This window comes from Athene cunicularia (assembly GCF_003259725.1).
Source record: "Athene cunicularia isolate RWA chromosome 14 unlocalized genomic scaffold, athCun1 chr14_part1, whole genome shotgun sequence".
Lineage (NCBI taxonomy): Eukaryota > Metazoa > Chordata > Aves > Strigiformes > Strigidae > Athene > Athene cunicularia.
In genome coordinates this window covers 16237524-16257379 of record NW_020799118.1, presented here as the reverse complement: position 1 = coordinate 16257379, position 19856 = coordinate 16237524, and the positions used below count along the sequence as shown (strand labels likewise).

At 55.3% G+C, this 19856-nt stretch overlaps 2 protein-coding genes across 2 annotated transcripts in view; one reads left to right on the top strand and one right to left on the bottom strand.

Annotated features, from left to right (window-relative positions):
• Nucleotides 1–17476, top strand: part of ABCA3 (ATP binding cassette subfamily A member 3) — a 28993-nt gene extending 11517 nt beyond the window's left edge. Inside the window, exons 10-30 of the mRNA XM_026858972.1 lie at nt 528–674; nt 1027–1156; nt 1934–2088; nt 2935–3090; nt 3421–3631; nt 3929–4079; nt 4608–4706; nt 4905–5097; nt 5967–6270; nt 6610–6883; nt 7480–7684; nt 8170–8389; nt 8626–8784; nt 9319–9491; nt 9787–9921; nt 10051–10245; nt 11148–11335; nt 11435–11605; nt 11861–12048; nt 12156–12229; nt 13641–17476. Of these exons, the coding sequence (XP_026714773.1) occupies nt 528–674; nt 1027–1156; nt 1934–2088; nt 2935–3090; nt 3421–3631; nt 3929–4079; nt 4608–4706; nt 4905–5097; nt 5967–6270; nt 6610–6883; nt 7480–7684; nt 8170–8389; nt 8626–8784; nt 9319–9491; nt 9787–9921; nt 10051–10245; nt 11148–11335; nt 11435–11605; nt 11861–12048; nt 12156–12229; nt 13641–13772 (3660 nt within the window). The 3' untranslated portion in view covers nt 13773–17476. The remainder of the gene's footprint in view (nt 1–527; nt 675–1026; nt 1157–1933; nt 2089–2934; nt 3091–3420; nt 3632–3928; nt 4080–4607; nt 4707–4904; nt 5098–5966; nt 6271–6609; nt 6884–7479; nt 7685–8169; nt 8390–8625; nt 8785–9318; nt 9492–9786; nt 9922–10050; nt 10246–11147; nt 11336–11434; nt 11606–11860; nt 12049–12155; nt 12230–13640) is intronic.
• MCRIP2 (MAPK regulated corepressor interacting protein 2) lies at nt 15020–19102 on the bottom strand. Its single transcript, XM_026859226.1, has 4 exons — nt 19090–19102; nt 18567–18866; nt 18225–18326; nt 15020–17569 (listed from the first exon to the last, which is right to left on the bottom strand). Exons 1-4 carry the CDS (start codon nt 19100–19102, stop codon nt 17499–17501), a joined length of 486 nt encoding a protein of 161 aa, XP_026715027.1. The 3' UTR covers nt 15020–17498.
• Nucleotides 19103–19856: the final 754 nt, after the last annotated feature.

Below are 19856 nucleotides of genomic sequence, written 5' to 3'. Positions count from 1 at the left end.
TTGTTATTTCCACAGGCATTTAAGGTCCTGAACACTTATTTTCATTCCTAGAGAGACAGGTCAAAAAAAGGCTGTAATTGCAGCAGCTGGACCCCAATATTTTTGTTTTTAGCTTACGTTAGGGTTTTTGGAGGGGTTGAGCATCCATTGCCCGGGCTTTCCTGGGTTGAGCATCCACTGCCCAGGCTTTCCTGTGCACGGTGCTTCTGCCTGAGCAGTTCTGCTTCTCATCAAGGTACTGACCTTTTCCATGGAAATGAAGATGGGGAAAAGCTGCCTGTGTAATCACAGGTGATACTGCTCTAAGGGAGAACCAGGGGAAAGGCAGCAGAGCAGGAGGAGCAGCTGTATCCTCTGTCTGATCTGCCTGACAAAGACATGCTAGTTGGCAATTCGCAGGCCAAAGGAGCATGGTCTTGGAGATCCATGGAAGGCATCTCCATGGAGGAGGAGGGTGGCCAAAGCTGGGGAGAAGAGGTGGTGTCTGCCTGTGCCTGAGATTTTCTCTCTCTCCTTTCTTCCATCAGCCCTCATACTGGTGTGGACGCCCCAGGACTGTCGTTGGAAAAGAGAAGGAGGAGGAGGAGGACCCTGAGAAAGCTCTGAAGAGCCAGTACATTGAGGAGGAACCAGCTGACCTCGTGTCAGGAATCAAAATAAAGCACCTTTCCAAGGTACCAACTGCAGCACAGCACAAACACATCATAATGTTGTTTTTGTAAAACCTGTTGCCTGCAGGCAGCTGCCTTATGATTTCGCTGCCTTCTTGGCCTGGGGCTGTGTTGCTCGGCTGCTGTAAGGCAGCTGCATTTTGTTGTGGACTGAAGTGTTAGGTACTTACAGGTGTGGTGACATCTGTGTTTAACCTGTTGACATCTGAATTTAATGTGAATTAAACCTGTTGTCTAATGCCAGCACCATGTGAGCATTGTGGGCTTTGACTGCCGGGTGGAGCAGAGGGGGCGGATCTGAGCACTTGCCTCGAGTGCAGCATCAACTGTCAACTTGTTACTGTGATCTCCGCAGGTCTTCAAAGTGGGAAACAAGATGAAAGAGGCAGTCAAGGACTTAACGGTGAACATGTATGAAGGGCAGATCACAGTCCTTTTGGGACACAACGGTGCTGGGAAGACCACCACTCTGTCAATGCTCACAGGTAGGAGCTGCGTCCTGCTGTGGGGCTGGCACATGGCAGGGAAGGGCTGTGGGCTTGACTCACAGATTTGCTGAACCCCATCTCTGAGGTTGGGAAGGATTTTTCTCTTCCATGGAACACCTTTGGTTCACTGAGCTGTTGGCCGGGAATGCCAGGATAGCGAGAGGCACATCACTGCCTGGGGAGATGGAGGGAGGGTGGGGGTCTGTGCTCAGCCCTCCACGAGAGGGATCAGCCAGTGGGGGAAATGAGATCCCACCTGTGTTGGAGAGCCCTGAGAACAGAAAGGATCTGCTGTAGGATGAGTCTCTGTAGGCTTTGTCATGATAAGGCAGAGAGGGCATGGGCCAAGAACTGATCTTCATCATTCTTGAGTTGCTGAGCTCTGGGCAGCCAGTTCTGGCATGGTGGACATGGTGACCTTTGATGGTCCTTCCCTGTTCTCTGTCACTCTGTTCCTGCCAGCCCAGGGATGCTCACGAGACCTTCCCTGGGCTTGCCTGGACCTCTGCCAGGCTGAGAGCCAGGCTTGCCTGCCTGCTCTGGCAGCACTGCCAGGTCCACCTCCCACCTACGGATGCCATGCAGCCCACCCTGTGGGCAGGAGGAGAAAACTGCCGTGCCCCAGCTTGAGCAAGAGGCTGGCTTACTCCAACTTTTGACAGAGAGCTGCATGTGGGGGGGTGCTTGGCAGGACCCCCACCTTTCTGTCAGCTCTCTGCCGCCCAGGGTTATCCTCAGCCCTGAGCCGAGGCCACTGCATCTCACTCCTCCCAGGTCTGCACTCTCCAACGAGTGGGCAGGCGTACATCAATGGCTACGAAATCTCCCAGGACATGGTCCTGATCCGCCGCAGCCTGGGCCTGTGTCCCCAGCACGACGTCCTCTTTGACAACATGACGGTGGAAGAGCACCTCCACTTCTATGCAGGGGTGAGCATAGGGCATGGGGGGAGCGCTGCTGGGCAGCCCTGGGGGAGGCACCCTGCAGCCATCCTGTGCCTTCCTAAGGCTGGGAAAGCTTGGTAAGATCCATCAAGGGGGTCCGGAGGAGGGTCACAAAAGTGATCAGAGGGTCGAACATGTCTCCTGTGAGAACAGGCTGAGGGAGTTGGGGTTGTTTAGCCTGGAGAAGAGAAAGCTGCAGGGAGACCTCGCTGCAGTCTTTCAGTACTTAAAAGGGGGCTTATAAGAAAGGTGGGGACAGACTGTTTAGCAGGGCCTGTAGTGACAGAACAAGGCCCAATGGTTTTAAACTAAAAGAGGGTAAATTCAGACAAGATATACGGAAGATATTTTTTACAGTGAGGGTGGTGAGGTGCTGGACCACGTTGCCCAGAGAGGTGATAGATGCCCCATCTCTGGAAGCATTCAAGGCCAGGTTGCACGGGGCTCTGAGTGACCTGGTCTTGCTGAAGATGTCCCTGCCCACTGCAGGGGAGGGACTGGACTAGACCTTCCAAGGTCCCTTCCAACCCCATCTGTGATTCTGTGATAAGCAGAACAGCCCTTGCCTCCTCTGTCCACTTCATTTGCAGGCAGGAGCTCTCTGCTTGGCCGATGGGGGAGTGGAGGGTTGCAGGCAGCCTGGCTCTGCAGAAACCCCCCCACCAGCTGTGGCAGCTCCTTTAGGGTCGGGCAGGGCTCCATCTCATGTTTCCCTGCTTTCCTGTCTGGGTGTGGGAGAGGGAGTGTGGTGTGGTTTAGCAGCTAGTGGCTGATGTGGTGGGAAGGGTCTTTGCCAGATTCACTTACTCTTCCCTTCCCCCTGTCTGGCAGCTGAAGGGGTACCCACCCTCCAAGTGCCCCGAGGAGATCAACCACATCCTGAGGATCCTCAACCTGGAGGACAAGCGCCGCTCTCTGACCAAGGCGCTCTCCGGGGGCATGAAGCGCAAGCTCTCCATTGGCATCGCCCTCATTGGGGACTCCAAGGCAAGTGTCTTCAGTGGGGCTTACCTCGAACCTTTCTCCCTGGGTCCAGCGTGGGTCATTCTAGTGTCTCTGAAGTTGTTCCTCACCTGTGGTGAGCCAGTGGGAGACACAGGGACAGTGAGGAGGGGGCAGGAGCACCCCCACAAAATGGGACAAATCTGAGGACAATGCCCTGAGGCTGCAGTGCAGCTCTGCTGCCTGGTAACTGCTCACCCATGCAAGATCATCGCATGCGAGGTCAAGACTCCTTCTGGGCCCTGGGGTTGCCCCCTCTTGCACTGCTGTACCTCTACCAACCCTTTTTGACCAACACCTATCTCTCATGTGCAGGTGGTGATGCTGGATGAGCCGACATCAGGGATGGACCCAGCCTCTCGTAGGGCCACGTGGGACCTCCTGCAGCAGCAGAGAAGCAACCGCACCATCCTGCTGACCACCCACTTCATGGATGAGGCTGATCTGCTGGGGGACCGCATAGCCATCATGGCCAAGGGCGAGCTGCAGTGCTGCGGCTCCTCGCTCTTTCTCAAGCGTAAATATGGTAAGGCAGGAGCAGGCAGGCCATGCTTGATGTCTTCTACTTGCCAGGGAGGAGCAAGAGTGGGATATAGAGCTAGGAAGGGAACCCATTGCTCCTTGTCTGATGGCTGCTTGCTCCCTGTTGTGCTGTTCTGCCTCTTCTGAGGCCCATCCCCACACTTGCTCCTGCACCGTGTCCATAGCCCAGGCAACGCCATCAATGTTCTGCGGTGTCTTAGCATCCCTTTCTGCTCCAGCACCCCAGGGCCAGGCTGGGCTACAATTTACACTCCTCTCCCTCTCTTGTGGCTCTACCCAGGGGCAGGATATCACATGGTGATGGTGAAGGAGCCCTACTGTAACCTGGGGGAGATCTCCCGCCTCATCTGTCACTATGTGCCCAATGCCACCATGGAGAGCAACGCCGGGGCCGAGCTTTCCTTCATCCTGCCCAAGGAGAGCACACACAGGTAACAGCATCATCCCCTGCTTGCCCTCCCCAGGTGGATTCCCTCGTCTGCACACACCAGGGCAAACACTATTGTCACGGGCTTGCTGAAAAGGGAACCTACTCTGCATCAGCGTTGGTCTTAGAAAATGGGGTTTGGTTCCTCCTTTCACCGTCGTCCTGCCCTACGTCTGCTGGTGCATCGCTCTTGTGCCCCTGTGCCCACCACGTCACTGCCTGTGCAGCAGCTGCATGGGACAGCACTGGTTGCTGGTGATGGCTGCAGTGTGGAGGGTGGCACAAATGAGGCAGGCTGGTCTGGCTCCAAAACCAAATATTTCATTTTGGCTGAGGCTGTCTGTGGCAAGAAAGAGCAGAAGATTGAGCCCAAAAGCTGCTTCTGGGGAGAGGAGGGTGCCTAGTGCTTCAGGCAGCCCCAGAGCTGGCTGCAGGACCCGAAACAGCTGCAGGACTGATGCCCAGGTGGTCTTAACCTCTGAGTACCCCCTGTCCTGAGAGTCAGTGTCTAACGCCTCACTTCCCCCTTCAGGTTTGAAGCCCTGTTCACGGAGCTGGAGCAGAAGCGGGAGGAGCTGGGCATCGCCAGCTATGGCGCCTCGGTCACCACCATGGAGGAAGTCTTCCTGAGGTAGGTGGGGGGACGGCTGGCCCCGCTGCGGTGTCATCTGCAGATGACCAGTCCCCGTGTGCTTTGGTGACAGTGGTGTCCTGCACAGCTCTCTGGCCATATGCTGGGTTTTGTTTCTTGGGTTTGGCTTCCCCAGCTCAGAACAGCTTGATCCTGTCTGGGTCTGTATTTCATCACCCACTCCCCATCCTGGCACAGGGTTGGGAAGCTGGTGGACTCCAGCATGGATATCCAGGCCATCCAGCTGCCTGCTCTCCAGTACCAGCACGAGAGACGCTCCAATGACTGGGCCATGGATGACTCCAGCAGCCTGAGCGGGATGACGGATATGACGGACGACAGCGGGGCGCTCATTACCGAGGACTGCTCCAGCATCAAGCTCAACACCGGGGTGAGTCCTGGGGGCGTTGGCGCAGCAGGAGCAGGGAGAGAGCATATGAAGGGAGTTTTTGGAGCAGGGTTACCAGGTGGAGCCTCCCCCATGGTTGGTCTCGTTGTGTGTGGTTTGGAAGATCAAATTGGAATCTGCATCTTTAGGGCAAATTATTTTTAGGGTTGCTGGGGTTGGTCAGTGCCATCCTCTTTGTGTTAATCTTGGGTCTACAGAGGTACTTTTGAATGTGTCCCAGGTGATCTAAAGTGGTTTTCACCTGCCCTTGCTATATCACTTGGAATTTCCAGCAAGGAGATGAGAAAAACCATCTTCCTTCCTTTGCTAGGCTTGTGTTTCAGATCCCTGGCAGCCCTTCATGGCCTGCTGCCTATGAGCCTGTGATGAATTTCCCTATGCTTCTCAAGGGCACGTCGCAAAGGCAGAAGAGGAAGATGTTTATGAGTTGAAAAATCAAAGGTGCTTGCAGAGACAGGGCTAGGAGCTCCCAGGCCTCTCAGCCCAGTCGCTTTGGCAGGCAGTTGTGTTGCAGTAATCCTGTTTGGGAACCTCAAATGCAGAGAGGTGGGGGAAGGTAAAGGTTATGGCTATAGCTGCTTTTAACATCTGAGATCCCAAAGGGACTGCGTCCTGTTGGGAAAGTCGTGGAGTTTGATGGCCTGACCTGCTGTGCTGGAGTCAAGCAGCTGCCCTTCTAATCCCTTTACAGGCTTGGCTGGAGAGTAGGCTCTGCTGCGGGCTCACGGGCTATGTGCAGGCTGGGGAGGTGGTTGTGGTGTTGTTCCCCGTGTAAGCTGTGTGGGGTGATGTGGCAGCAGGGCTGTCTGCAGCTGGCAGAGCTTGCACTGACCCAACTTATCCCCTCCCAGTTCTACCTGTGCTGCCAGCAGTTCTACGCCATGTTCATGAAGCGAGCCATGTACAGCTGGCGCAACTGGAAGATGGTGGCAGCGCAGTTCCTCGTGCCTCTGATCTTCACTGCCTTTGCCCTCATCGTGGCCAAGACCTTCCCGGGACCCAGGGACTCCTCCCTGCTGAGGCTGACGCTGGAGCCCTATGGCCAGACCATCGTACCTTTCTGCGTCTCGGCCGCCTCAGGCCTGTCACAGAGGTTGGCAGAGCAGTACGTGGAGCTGCTGGATGCCCAGCATCAGTCACCGCTGGAGGTGCTGGGTGAGGGTTCATGGAGCACCCGTGGAGAGGGCGGTGGCTGGCAGTGTATGCAGGAGCCACGGGCTTCTCTTGCCAGGGCCCTGGGTGTGGGTGGCTCAGGTCCCAGATGCGGCGTATCTGAAGTGTCCCCTTGTATCCTCCCCTGCATGGGAGAGTCCTGCAGTTGGCAGGACCCCTCCTCACCTAAGCAGAGCTGTGTTCTCCATAATCCTGCATTTATGGCCATCATTGGGACTAGGGTGGGCCACCAGGACTGGGACTCCTTGGGGTCTCATCCAGTTGGCCCCAGTTAGCTTTTCTGTGATGGAGCCTGCTCATAACAGCTGTGGTGTTTGGCAGGTGGCCTGGAGGAGTACCTCATCTCAAGAGCCTCCAAGGAAGGAGGAGCCTTCAACGAGCATTACATTGCAGCTGCCTCCTTCGAAGGAGCCGGGAACCACACGGTGGTCACTGCGCTCTTCAACAACCAGGCCTATCACTCCCCGGCCACAGCCCTTATGCTGGCTGACAACGCTGTCTTCAGGGTACTGGCAGGCCTCAATGCCTCCATCACAGTCACCAACTACCCTCAGCCCCGCAACATCACCGAGAAGGCCAAAGACCAGCTCATGGAGTACGTCTGATGGCACAGGCCCTTGCTTTCCTGCTAGGGCTCGTGACTTCCATGGGTGCAGATTGGCTGGGTTATACTGGCATCAGTGGAGGAGCCAGGCTGGAGCTTCTCAGAACCAAACGTGGCTGTGATTGTACTCGGGAGGTCAGGAGAGCAAAGCTGTGTAAATGACTTACCTTCCTGAGCCTGGCAGCCACATCACCCCATGCACATACCTCAGTGGTTGAGTATTCCCCTCTAGATGCTGGCTGGGGTTGGTTTTCCTCAGGCGCTCAGAGCAGAGGGGGCTGTATGGCTGTACACTTAATGAAATCCTGCATCCAGGGTCTCTGAACCTCACCTGTACCAGAGGGGACATGCATGGGACCTTGCAAAGGCAGGGTGGAGGTCTGTGGTGTGCTAGGTGGGCTGTGCATGGGAGATGCTCATCTTACTGAGGTATGCTTTTATTGGGAGGTGTTTCTCCTGCATGCTGGCTTGCTGGGTGAGCATAGCCTCCACAAGAAGCACGGTGTGGGTGTGATGTCTCCACGTAGCCTCTGCATTGGTTTGTCAAGCTGTCTCTGTCCTAACCTGCTCCACTTCTTTCCCCGCAGAGGCCAGACGGGGTTTGCCATTGCCATCAACTTGCTGTACGGCATGGCCTCACTCGCCAGCACCTTCGCTCTGCTGCTGGTCAGCGAGCGGGCCATCAAAGCCAAGCATGTCCAGTTTGTCAGCGGCGTCTACGTGGTCAACTTCTGGCTGTCTGCCCTCCTCTGGGACATCATCAACTTCCTCATCCCTTGTGCTCTGATGCTGGTGAGTCATCCCTAATACCGTGATACCCTTCAGTCCTTCCCTTGGGTAGGAGCTCTTGGTGCTGCTCCTGGGGGAGAGCTGGGATGTGTGTGAGTGCAGGATGAGGCTACTGGCATTGTCCCAATTAATAGAAAGGACCAGCAAGAAAGCTGTCCTGTGGTCCTGCTGGGAGCTGGGCCATAACCAACCAGCTGGGTCAGTTGACTGCAGCCTCTGGCACCTGAACACTTGGGTATGGGCACTAGAAAATCTCAAAGACATGGGAGCGTGGAGAGGGATTGCCCAGATCTGCCCTTCTGCATCCCAGCCTGCAGAAGGAGGGCTTCCCTCACGGACAGGCATGGGCTGCTGGTAGGAACCATCTGTGAGGGGCCATCTGGGTCAGTGTGATGCTGCTATTACCTTGCTGCCTGGGCTGTTGAGATAAGGAGACATCGCTTGTGGTCAAGACAAATGTGCATTCTCCTCACATTGCTGTGCCCCAGGTGATATTCCAAGCCTTTGATGTGCAAGCCTTCACCCAAGACAGCCACCTCGTTGATGTGATGCTGATCTTCCTCCTTTATGGCTGGGCCATCATCCCCCTCATGTACCTCCTCAGCTTCTTCTTCTCAGTGGCAGCCACAGCCTACACCCGTCTCACCATCTTCAATATCCTCTCAGGCACTGCCACCTTCCTCGCAGTCACCATCATGAGCATCCCAGGTGGGTCGCTGCCCTCTGGGCCTGCCCGGCCCTGCACCCTGCTGGCACCAGAAGGTCCAGCCCCCGTGGGGACTTCTTCACCACAGGGCTGTCCTACACTAGCAAAAAAACCCCTAGGACGGTCCATTAAATGTGACAAAATTTGTTAGTTTTCTTTCTGAACATGAAAAGTATCAAGCACTTTCTCTAAAACCACCTAACTCCAATCTCTTGATCCTCTTGTGCTCCTCTTTCAGAGCTGGGCTTGGTGGACCTCTCCAAAACCCTGGATAAAGTCTTTCTTGTCTTACCCAATTACTGCTTGGGCCAATGCATCAGTGACTTCTACCAGAACTATGAGTTTATTCAGTTTTGTACCTCCTCTGTTGAAGCCATCTTCATCTGCAAGGCATTCAGTGAGTTTCTGTGGTGGTCCTCACCTGTCCCCCCTGGCCATCCCACTGTAGCCACACCCCAGATCTCTGTGGGGTGGGTGGTGGAGCTGGGTCCTTTAACTCAACCTAGCCATAGCTCCAGGTACCATTTTAAAGCAAAAAATGGGCAGTGTTTGACACAGAGGTGATCGAGGAATCTTTTCCTTACCAGTGATTTGGAGGAAAATCTGGGCTAGAGAAAGTTTCCTAGACAATCCCAGTTCCAAAGACTGACTTGATTTCCTCTGCATGCCTCCCCTGGGCATTTTCTGCCAGATCCCCTCCAGACCTGAATTCTCTTGTGGGAAGCATTGGAGAGAGCTGTGGGCAGGGAGCCCAGTGTGGGCTGGGATGGTGATGAGCGTTGGAAAGAGCTGTTGGGCACAGAGCCAGCGTGGGCTGGGATGGAGACAAGCCTGGCAAAGCTTTGGGCTCACAGCTTTCTCTGGAGCTTATCTGCTCCTCCCTAGTGTGTGGATTAATCCAAGTCTTGATTTTTGTTCCATCTCTGCTCAGATATCAGTTATCAGATGAACTACTTTTCCTGGGAGACGCCGGGGATTGGACGATACCTGACTTCCTTGACCGTCCAGGGCTTCTCCTTCCTCTTCCTCCTTTTCCTCATTGAGACAAACCTTCTCTGGAGACTGAGAACTTTGGTCTGTGGCATCTGCAGGCGGCGAAAATGGGTGAGCTGAAGCATGTGGGAGGGAAAAGTAAGGTGCCCTCCAAGTCAAGCCCAGGAGTCCCTTGAGCTAGAGACAGGCCCTCTTCACCTAAATCATCTTCCTAGGGAGCATCCCTGGAGCAGGTTGCTTGGAGGGGCCGATCCTGTTGAGTGTATGGGTTGGCAAAGGGAGTGAGGTGTCCCCAGAGGTGGCTGATCAAGGGGATGGATCTTGCCCGGGTTGGGGACGCTGGAGGCACCAATTTGTCCCACAGCAGCCAGGTGGCAAAGAGTATTTTTTTATCCCCCGTGTTTAGGTGGCATTGCTGAACAGGGTGTCGGTGCTGCCAGAGGACCGGGATGTGGCAGATGAGAGGAAGAAGGTTTTGGAGTCACCACCAGAACTGCTGTCATCGCTCAGCAGCCCTCTGGTCATTAAGGAGCTCACCAAGGTGAGGAGAGCATGGCACTTCCTGAGCATCCTGCTGCCAGCTGAGCCGTGGTCCTCACGGGGCTGGTAAAGCCATGCTTGCCTTGCTGTGCCATCGGGCAGCGACACGTGGCTTGTGTGGGTCCACCAGGTCTATGACAGCCGGGAATCCCTGCTGGCGGTGGACAGGATCTCCTTGGCAGTCAGCAAAGGGGAATGCTTTGGTCTTCTTGGCTTCAATGGAGCGGGAAAAACCACCACCTTCAAGATGCTGACTGGTGATGAGAGCATCACATCGGGGGATGCCTTTGTGGATGGCCACAGCATTCTGGCCAACATCAAAAAGGTACCGAGGGCTGTGGGGGCAGAGGGCAGCATGACAGTCCTGCATCCACCTTGCAAGTGCCTCCAAGGAGGACGCAGTTGCAGTTGCCAGGGGTTGAGGTAATATACTTTTCTGGTCCAGCTTTCATTACCTGGCCACATGGAAGCAGTCCCCTCTCCACTGGGATGTGAAACAAATGGAAGCTAAACCTTGCACGGATGGCAAACCCTTCATCAAGGGGTTTAGCTCCATAGTTGGAAATGTGAAAAGTGTGAGTTAGTGATCACAGTTAGATGATGGTCTCTCTAAAACAAATGGATCAAACCTTTCCAGAGCCCTGCTAGAGGTCTCCTTGCTGGGAATTGCCCACTCCCTTTGGAAAAGCAAGAGATGAACAGGGGTCAGGCTTTCAGTTCAATTCCTGGATACCTCTACCACTGTCAACCCCAGACAATATCAGGCAAAGAGCACATGGGGAGGGTCTTCCCTGAAAGCATGGCCCTGCTTGCTTCCTCCCCTGGCACTTTGCCTTCTGGTGGGCTCTTGTCCCCAGAGGAGACTGGGATATGGGAAAGGTACAGACCCTCCAGCACTTCCCTTCTCCTGAGAGCCTGGGCCACCTAAAGTGGCCCCTCACAATGAGGAACCAGCTTGGGAAACGCAGCGTGAGGCCACGCAGTTGCCATCCCGAGGCGCAGTGCCTCTGTCCATCCCTGCCTGACCGACTGCTCCAGAAGTCAGGGAATTTCCCTCTCGTTTCACCTGCAGTTTCAGAGCAGCACCTCAGTCCCCATTGCTTTGAGCAAAAAACCTCTCAGAGGTGCAACAAAGCCCTGTGGGTGCCAAGGCACCTTCTGGCTTGGACACCTCCTTGCAGAGACCTGCCTCTGAGCTAATCCCCATTGGGTTCCTCTTGCCCCAAGGTCCAGCAGCGGATCGGCTACTGCCCACAGTTTGATGCCCTCCTGGACCACATGACGGGCCGTGAGACCCTGAGCATGTACGCCCGGCTGCGGGGCATCCCCGAGCGCTACATCGGCAGCTGTGTGGAGAACATGCTGAGAGGGCTGCTCCTGGAGCCCCACGCCGACAAGCTTGTGAGGACCTACAGGTGAGAGGAAACTTGGAGACACCCCATGCACTCTGCCCCTTGTCTCATGGGGTTCTTGCTTTGCTCATATCGGGTCTCTGTCCCCATCTTCTCCTTCAGCGGCGGTAACAAGCGGAAGCTGAGCGCTGGCATTGCCCTCATTGGTGGTCCCCCCGTCATCTTCCTGGATGAGCCCTCCACTGGCATGGACCCCGTGGCCCGGCGTTTGCTCTGGGACGCAGTGACACGGACACGGGAGTGTGGCAAATCCATCATCTTCACCTCTCACAGGTAACACTTGTCCGGGCAGGACTTGGCATGAGAGATCGAGGAGTGGCCAGGAGGGTGATGGAGTTCAAGGCGTGGGACCCACCTCCAAAGCCCGGTGGTTGGGCATTGCCTGCGGCCAGCAGTGGCTGGCTTTACCCAAACCTCCCTCCTCTGAAGCCCAGAGGAGGGAATCCACATGCAGTCCCTTCCCAGAAGCTTCTGCTGTTCTGCCTCGGTGCTCCTGCCCTGCTGAACAAGCCCTCTTCTGTCCTGCAGCATGGAGGAGTGCGAGGCCCTGTGCACGCGGCTGGCCATCATGGTGAACGGGCAGTTCAAGTGCCTGGGCAGCCCCCAGCACCTGAAAAGCAAGTTTGGCAGTGGCTACACCTTGCTGGCCAAAACACGGAGTGAGGAGGAGGGTGAGCTGCAGGCCTTCAAGGCCTTCGTGGAGAAGACTTTCCCAGGTACTGTGAGCTGCTGGGGCGGATGTCCTCCAGGGAAGAGCAGGATGCTGCTCCTCGGCTTCAGCGAGTTTCTTAACTCTGAGCCTCTCCTTGCTTGTCTCTCCCAGGTAGTGTCCTGAAACACGAGCACCAGGGCATGGTACACTATCACTTGACCAGCAAGAACCTCAGCTGGGCACAGGTAAGGGGGTGCTGGAGCCTGTCCCACCCCTCTGCGGGAGGAGGCTGGAGGGACAGCACCATTCCTGCCCCTTCACATGTTCTTGATGCTTTGCTTTCACACTCAGCTCATCCTTTTCTTCCAGAGCCACTCTTTGTCCCAAATCCAGGTGATATATAAAAAAAAATATCAAGGTTTTTTTCTCCTTGGCCCTTTCCCACCTCCTAGTGCAAACAGGTCAGCTGCATGTATGGTCAGTGTGCCAGCACCCAGGACACACCATGTGTGCTGAGCTGGGACTGCTCCCTCCCACCCTCAAACTGGCTGCCCCTGACTGCAACCCTGCAGAGAGAAAGGGGGATCTCCCTGGGGAGCATGAGCTCGTTTTATGTCTCAGAATATTTCATGAAGGCTCTGGAGAGTGTTGGAAGTTTGGTGTTTGGTAGTCACACCCTTCCTACCCCCCCATCTCCCTGCTGGGGACATGGCACTGGGGGACACAGCATCGACCCAGCAGCACCCCTGCTCCCCACTGCTGCGCCTTGGCCCGAGGAACCGCCTTGCACCCCGGCTCCAGCTCCTGCTCCTGCCCACCGCAAGCTACGAGCATTGGCTTCACCGAGACACAGACTCTCTTGGATTCCAGCCCAGGGATACATACACAAAACCACAGAGAGAGTATATAACTAGCTGTATATACTATATGTATAACTATGTATACTCTATACAGATAGTTATGTACTCTATATACTATCTGTATAGAGTATACTATATACACACTATATATAAATATATGTATAGTATACAGAAATACCTATGTATATACAGATAATTTTTATATGCAGTATATAAGTATACATAGGGGTTTATATCTGTTTACTATATACTCTAGTGTATATAAAAAAACTATATCTGTATACTATATATTCTATGCTCTGTATAGAGTATAGTGTATAGTATACAGTATAGAGTGTATATACTATATAGTGTATATAGTGTACAGATTATTTAAAAACTGTAGTATGTAACTATATGTGAAAACAATCTGTGGACTATATACAGATATGTATAGTATACTATATATACTATATTTATATGTTATGTATATATTTTTTATATATATAGTGTATTGAGCAGATACCTTGGGTGGGGATTCCAGCCTGGGGATATACATATAAAAACACTCATAGACCTGAGTATATGTATGTATCATATATATTATATATATATACACAAAACCATGTATTTTAAATAGGGTCAGGTACTCTGCTAAATGATCCATCTCCTGGCTTCCCACCGCCCTCCTGCCAGGGAAGATTCTGCTTCCCCCAGGTCTCCCTGGAGCCAAAAGCTTCCCCTACTTTCTGAGTCACAGCCTGGGGTTGTCCCACAGCCAGGGTGCTCTGCAGTGACAGGCACATGTCCCTTGCAGGTCTTTGGGGCCTTGGAGAAAGCCAAAGAGAAGTATCGCTTGGAAGACTATTCGGTGAGCCAGATCTCCCTGGAGCAAGTCTTCATGAGCTTCACTCGCTTCCAGCACTACACAGAGGACAGAGGGAAATGAGCAGAAGCCCCCACTGGTGCCCTTCATCATGGACTGGCCCTGCTGCCTATACATAGTATATATAGAGACAGTAATTTATATATTGGCGTGTCTTAAATAATGTATAAATGTAAGAAACTTTTCACCGGGGAGGGGGGAGAAGATGGCATTGTACCTTCTGCCATCAGGAGCGCCAGGGGTGCGTGTGCATTGCGTGCTGCCGCAGTGCCGGTCTGTGTGTGAGTGTGTGTGTGTGTGTGTGTGCATGTGACACTTCCACCCTCCAGCCTTCATCCCCATCTTTACAGAAAAAAAAAAAAAAGCCCAAAAAGAAGGGGGAAGCCTGGAGGGGTGGAGAGGGGTGGTGGGGAGAAGGCTGTCAGAGGAGGCGTGGGATGCTGTTCCCAGATGGCACAGCACTCCCCCTGCCCTTGCCCTTTTCCCTGCCCAACGCTCACACCCATCAGGACGCTGCTTTGTGGTCTTGGCCCGCATGTTGATGTGTATTGTTAGGTGGTTTGCTCGTGGTTTAACAGGAGGCTGTCACATAGCTTAGATCCGAGCTGTTTGCTGGGTGAATCGGGATGTGCTGCTTTCAGAAGCACTCGGTGAATCGTGGAGAGGACAAGGCATGCCTCCCGGCCAGCCCCTCCATGGCATGGAGGAGGCTCCGTCTCCTTTAACCTCTTAGAAAACTGTCCCCTCCTGCCTGCTGGCCCAGGGGTGGAGGCAAGCCGAGGGGCTGGCGCCGGGCCGAGTGCTGGCAGGATGTGTTAATGGAGAAGTGCCCAGAGCTCGGTTCCTCGGCACAGCACGTGCTGGGTACGGCTGCAGTGCCTGAGCGAGGGCTGAGAGGTGTCACAGGGGGCCTGGGGACGCTGCTGGCCTCACTTACTGCATCCACAAAAAGGCTGAAGCAGCAGCGCTGCCCTCAGTGTGCTGGGCAGCCGCAGGACCAGATTTGAAGGCCAGCGATGCTCTTGCTGTGCCCCTGTCCTGCTGTGCTCTCCCCTTACACCCCACACAGCCTGACCAGAGCACACCTGTCCCATGTGTGTTCCCCCCCTATGCCGTCCCTGTCCCCTCTGCACCGTGCCAGGCTGCTCCGGAGGGGCCAAGGCACTGTCCTGCCCTTGCCCAGCTGTGGGGGATGCTGCTGGGCACCGTGCATCAGGCACCAGCACTGCCCAGCCTGGCCTGTGCCCAGTCAGAGGCAACAACTGGGATTATTTTTTTTTTTGGCATTTCCCAGCAGTTGGGTTGCTTTGTTTGTTTGTTTGTTTTAAATCCATGTTGATTCTTGTCTGTCCTTAACTAGTCCCTGTGTCACCTGGGGGCAGCCCCCTTTGGGCCAGCTGCTCCGTGATCAATGCAGAGCTATTTGCACTATAGTAATACACACAATTGCACATAACAAAATGAATTAATATTTATGGCAAGGGGTGCTGATTCCCTTCTAGTGATTGCATTGTCAGGGGTTGGGTTATATTTTTGGGTTGGGTTTTTGTTTTGTTTCTGTGACTGACTCATTCTTTCCTGTTCCATTTTTTCCCTTTGCCTAATGTTGTTGTTCAAAACGATGGTGCATCATGTTACTAAGAATTTCCCTGGATCTTAATGACGTGTGTTTTTATTAGTAAGCAGCCAGCAGGTGAATGGCATCCCTGGAACACCTCGGAGCCCTTCAGAGCTGCTGACAAGGACGGTTTGCTCCTTGGGAGCATCTCTGCCGGCAGCAGAGCCAGCTACTGCCAGGGGCACTGCAGTGGGAAAACCCCAGCACCAGCGCCTTTCCTGGGAGCAGCACCTGGGCAAGAAAAAGTGTGTGTGGGGGTGTGCTTTCTGATGGGAGGGGACCTGAGGCCACCAGCAAAGTGCTGGGGCTCCCAGTAACTGCTTTTTTTTGGAAGGAGATATAAAGCAGGGTGCAGCAGAGCCTCTGGGGCTTTGCCTGGGATGGGGGAAGCAGTGGGAAAATAAGGGCTTGCAGATGTTAATTGCCACAGGCTGGCAGCACCCTGAGCACAGCAGCAACAGGCAGCACAACCAAGCCCCCCCGTGTCCATCTGGTGACTCCCCTGCAAGGCTTGGTCCTGGGGCACATTGGCAGCATAACACACACGCCCCCCCCCAAGTGCCTGCAGATGCCACAGTGGAGCCAGTGGTAGAGGAGTCAGGGGCAAGGATGGCATCTCCTGGCACCAGCCCACCTCCACCAGGATCATCCTGGCCTAAAACAAAGTCTTAACAAAGCAGCATTTCTTGGTGTCACAGTGCTGTAACAACCCTTCCCTCTTGCCAGAGCAGAGCTGCTGGCTCTGTGTGGTGCTGCTCAGTGTTCCAGTTACAACTGCAGTGCCCAGTTACCCCAGCCCAGGGCCAGAAGGTGGGACAGGGCTGGCTCAGCCAGGCACATTAGCCAGGTTTTGTGCTGGCAGGGTCACAGCTGCTGTTGGCAACACTCTGGCCTCCCAGGCAGCAGCAGCCATGTGTGGTGGGAGAAGCATCACAGGTTCCAGGTGTTGCTGCTCCCTTCTGGCTGCAGTGTGGTTGTTATTCATCATAGGAATAATAAATTTTTTTTTTTCCAGTGGATGTTTCCTGGCCTCCTTTGGAGTCAGAGAGCAGCTCCAACCCCCCTGGGCTTGGGCTGTTCTGCTCTCTGCTCTCAGCCTTGCAGGGGAGGACATGGGGGAATTGGGGTGTGCTCCAGAACCTGACCTGGAAGGGCCCAATCCATGTCCATGGGAAAGTGCATGGGCTAAGGGATTTTTGTGGGCCAAATGCCTGTGGGAGCATAAGTTGAGGTCCCTATCCCACCACAGGCAGTCACAACCACTCTCTCTTAGCTCCTCAATGCACCCCAACAGCCATGGGCAAGGGGGAGACCTTGAGGCTCAAAATAGCCATTAGAACAATGTCAAGGGCCTCCATGGCAGTAGGTGGACTGGCCCCAGCACCCTCATTCCTGCAGCTTTACCCTCCTACATGCTGCAGCCTGGCTCTGAACCACAGCCAGGGAGCTTGGCCCCCTTCCCCTGTCACTTGCTGATGCCCAAATGTCCCCCTGCCCCCTCCCAACACACACCCAAGGCAGCACCAGGCCCTGGCTAAGCACAGGGAGATGAAGCAGCACCCAGGCAAGGATGCAGCTCCGAGGAAGCCAGGGGAAAACTCCAAGCCCTCTTCCAGAGTAGCACAGCACCCAACAACTCAGCCACGAGCATCCCCCCTCCACAGGGATGCCCTGCTCCGCACCAGCCCAGGGCACAACACTGCACCCCAGCTGCTTCACCACCTCCTGCAAACACATCCTCCCCCTCCTGCAAGTGTCTCTCCACGGGCAGTTTCAGCACTTTATTGTCTGGCAGTCCTGCTACAGCACCCCACTGTCCTCCCCGTGGCTCCCGCTGCGGCAGGGGTTCCGCTCCCTCATCCCCAACACGGCACCACAGTGTCCCTGGGAGCTGGAAGCTGCAGCGGTCCAAAAACTGGCACTTAAGGAATCCTGGCTGGGGCCGCAGGCTGCTCCTCCACGCCGGGCGCAGGGAAGGGGCATGTGGCCAGGCATGGCTGTGGTCCGGTCCTGCTGGCCTCACTGGGCTGGCAGCATGGGTCACTTGATTTCGGTCATCATTTTAAAAATGTGGTTCTCTAAAATGCCACTGATTCTGGGTTCTGACCAGATGCTCTCACCTTTGTTTCTCTTTAAAAAAAAAACAAACCAACCCAAACCTTTCTTCCCTTTTATGAGCAGTTTTCAATTTTGGCCAGAAATTGCTGTGCCCACCACTCCTCCAGGTCAATGGGAACAAAGTCTGAAAGAGAGGGGAGGGAGAGAGGAGAGCATAGCAGAGCAGCTGGAGAGCAAGCAGAGCTCCGGGTGTCCCTCCCCACCACCATGTGCCACCAGGAAAATGAGACCCCAAAACTTCTCTCAACCCCCATGCCCTGTCCCCAAGAGGCCAGGCTGAGTTTACAGGGACCTTCTCTTCTTGGAGAGGTCTCAGCTGCTGCAAGAGCCCCCAGGCTGCGTTCACAGCCCTTGCTCCAGCTGCTATCAGAGAAGCACCTTGATCCCGTCCCCGCTGCGCTCCGGCTGGGTCCTGCTTGGCTGCAGGAGAGGCAGGTGCCCATGGCAGGACCCGGAGGATCTTCTCCAGCATGGTGCTGAGCCCACCTTGGTGGCTGGATTTCCAGAAAAGTCATCAGCAGGGCGTCCTGCTTTCTTGGGCTCTTCCGATGGGGCACAGTGGGACATCCCTGCCACAGTGCCAGGGGCCAGCTGTCCCCTAGCACCCCCGAGCAGCCTCAGCACCAGCAGGACAGACCCGACCCAGCCCCCCGGCACATCCAGCACCAGGATACTCCTCCCATTGCAGCCCTGCTCAGGCACCTGGCTGAGCCCACAGCAACTCATTGCACCCCTGAGCCTGATGATACACCCGAGTGCCACGACTGCTTCCCACTTACTTTTCAGTCCAGGGTTGGGGGTTTTCTCTACATACTGCACAGGGCCGCAGGCGCTCTCCCCACTCCGGCTGCCGTCCAGCTGCTGCTCTACCTGCTGCCAGGCTGGGGCGGGGGGAACAGGCAGGGGATGGTTTTGGGATGGGGATTTCCCAGCCCAGGAGGGCTGCGGGAGAGGAGCAGGAGGTGGTGCAAAGGAGGGCAGGTACCCAGGCCGGGGACCCCATCCCTCCCACCAGGGTCCCCAGCACAATGTGGCTGCCTCAGGAGGGACCCCACGTGCTCCAGCCTCCCTGAGATGTGACAGCGAGCGGGTGCCTGCCCCCAGGGACCCTCTGCCCTCACCTTCATAGACAAAGCGGACATTCTCCTCGTGGGCCAGTGTGTAGCATTCCTCAGGGGCTGAGATCTGCTGCGGCAGCACCTGCGGTCTCTTGCCGTTCACTCTGTTGAAGACGAGTTTCTGGGCTGGACTGTCGAGGGAAGCAAGGCAGGGGTGAAGGGGGCAGGCAGTTCTTCCCACCACGGTTTGGAGCAAGGACAGGGGTTGTCCAGCCACTCCCAGGTTGCTCCATAGCCTGAGCGCTTGCCCACAGCCCCAGCAATGCCAGGGGCACAGCTGCAGCCAGCCAGTCCTGCTCAGCCCTGTCCCAAGGGAAGGGACAGAAAAGGGACCCAGCCCCCAGGGAGAGGGGGTTCCTACACAGGGAGGGGTGCAAGCAAGAGGAGTTGCCCAGGGAAAAAGCACATGCTGCCTGTCTCCCACCCATCCTCCAGCCCTGGCACAACATGCAGTCCCTAAAATTAAAAATCTGCCACCAAAACTGCTGAAATATCAGGAAAATGGAAGTGTAATTTGGTTAGGTACCAAGCAGGAGCATGCACCATGGTGCCATCCTCCTCAGACCAAGCACCCGTGTTTTCTGGAGCAGCCCCAGCACATCCCGAAGGTGCCCCAGGAATGGGATGAAACCCTCTGCCAACTGGAAGCAGCAGGTCAGAGTTGGGATCCCCAGCCTGGGAACAGCCAAACCAGGCAGATCAGAAGGAAAAGGTTTGGGATGAGATTTATGGGCATGTTCAGTGCAAAACATGACTATTTTGCCTTTTCTGCCTAGTTTCAGGGCAGGACACGTCTGCAACAGCCACGTTTCTCACAGGACAAAGTCTAAGGGGCCCTGGGAGTGCAGATGGGTTACAGTTTGCAGGGCAGGTGAAACCAAGAACAGGCAGCCCCTGCCTGCACCTCCCCTGCTGGCTCTACAGGCAGAGCCCGGGGCAGGGTAGTGTACCCCAAACCACGCACGGCTGGGGGCACCGGGCAGGCATCCCTGCCTGCTGCAGGCAGGGCAGCAGCCAGGAACGTGCCCAACCAACCTGCCTGAAGGAGGGGAAGCACGGTACCAGCAACACCAGTTAATTAGTGAAAGATCCCAGGAAGAAGGGGAGCTGGAGGGGAGCCTTTTCTCATCCGTTTCTCGAAGCTGGAGGGAACGGAGTCGCACATGCCCCACAGCCCTGCCCAGCTGAGCGGAGCTGCCTGCTCTGCTAGGCTGGGTTTTGCCCCCAGCTCTCCAGCCCAGAAAGTGTCTCCTTAGGAGGAGCCATCGCCCCTCCAGCTGCTCACACCCCCCC

What these genes read in the sequence shown, in the direction of transcription:
- MCRIP2 (XM_026859226.1), bottom strand. An exon ending in TGTCCGCTTTGTCTATGAAG is followed by an intron (nt 18,327 to 18,566) that starts GTGAGGGCAGAG and finishes CCCCCGCCCCAG; the next exon opens with CCTGGCAGCAGGTAGAGCAG. An exon ending in CCCCAACCCTGGACTGAAAA is followed by an intron (nt 17,570 to 18,224) that starts GTAAGTGGGAAG and finishes CCTCTCTTTCAG; the next exon opens with ACTTTGTTCCCATTGACCTG.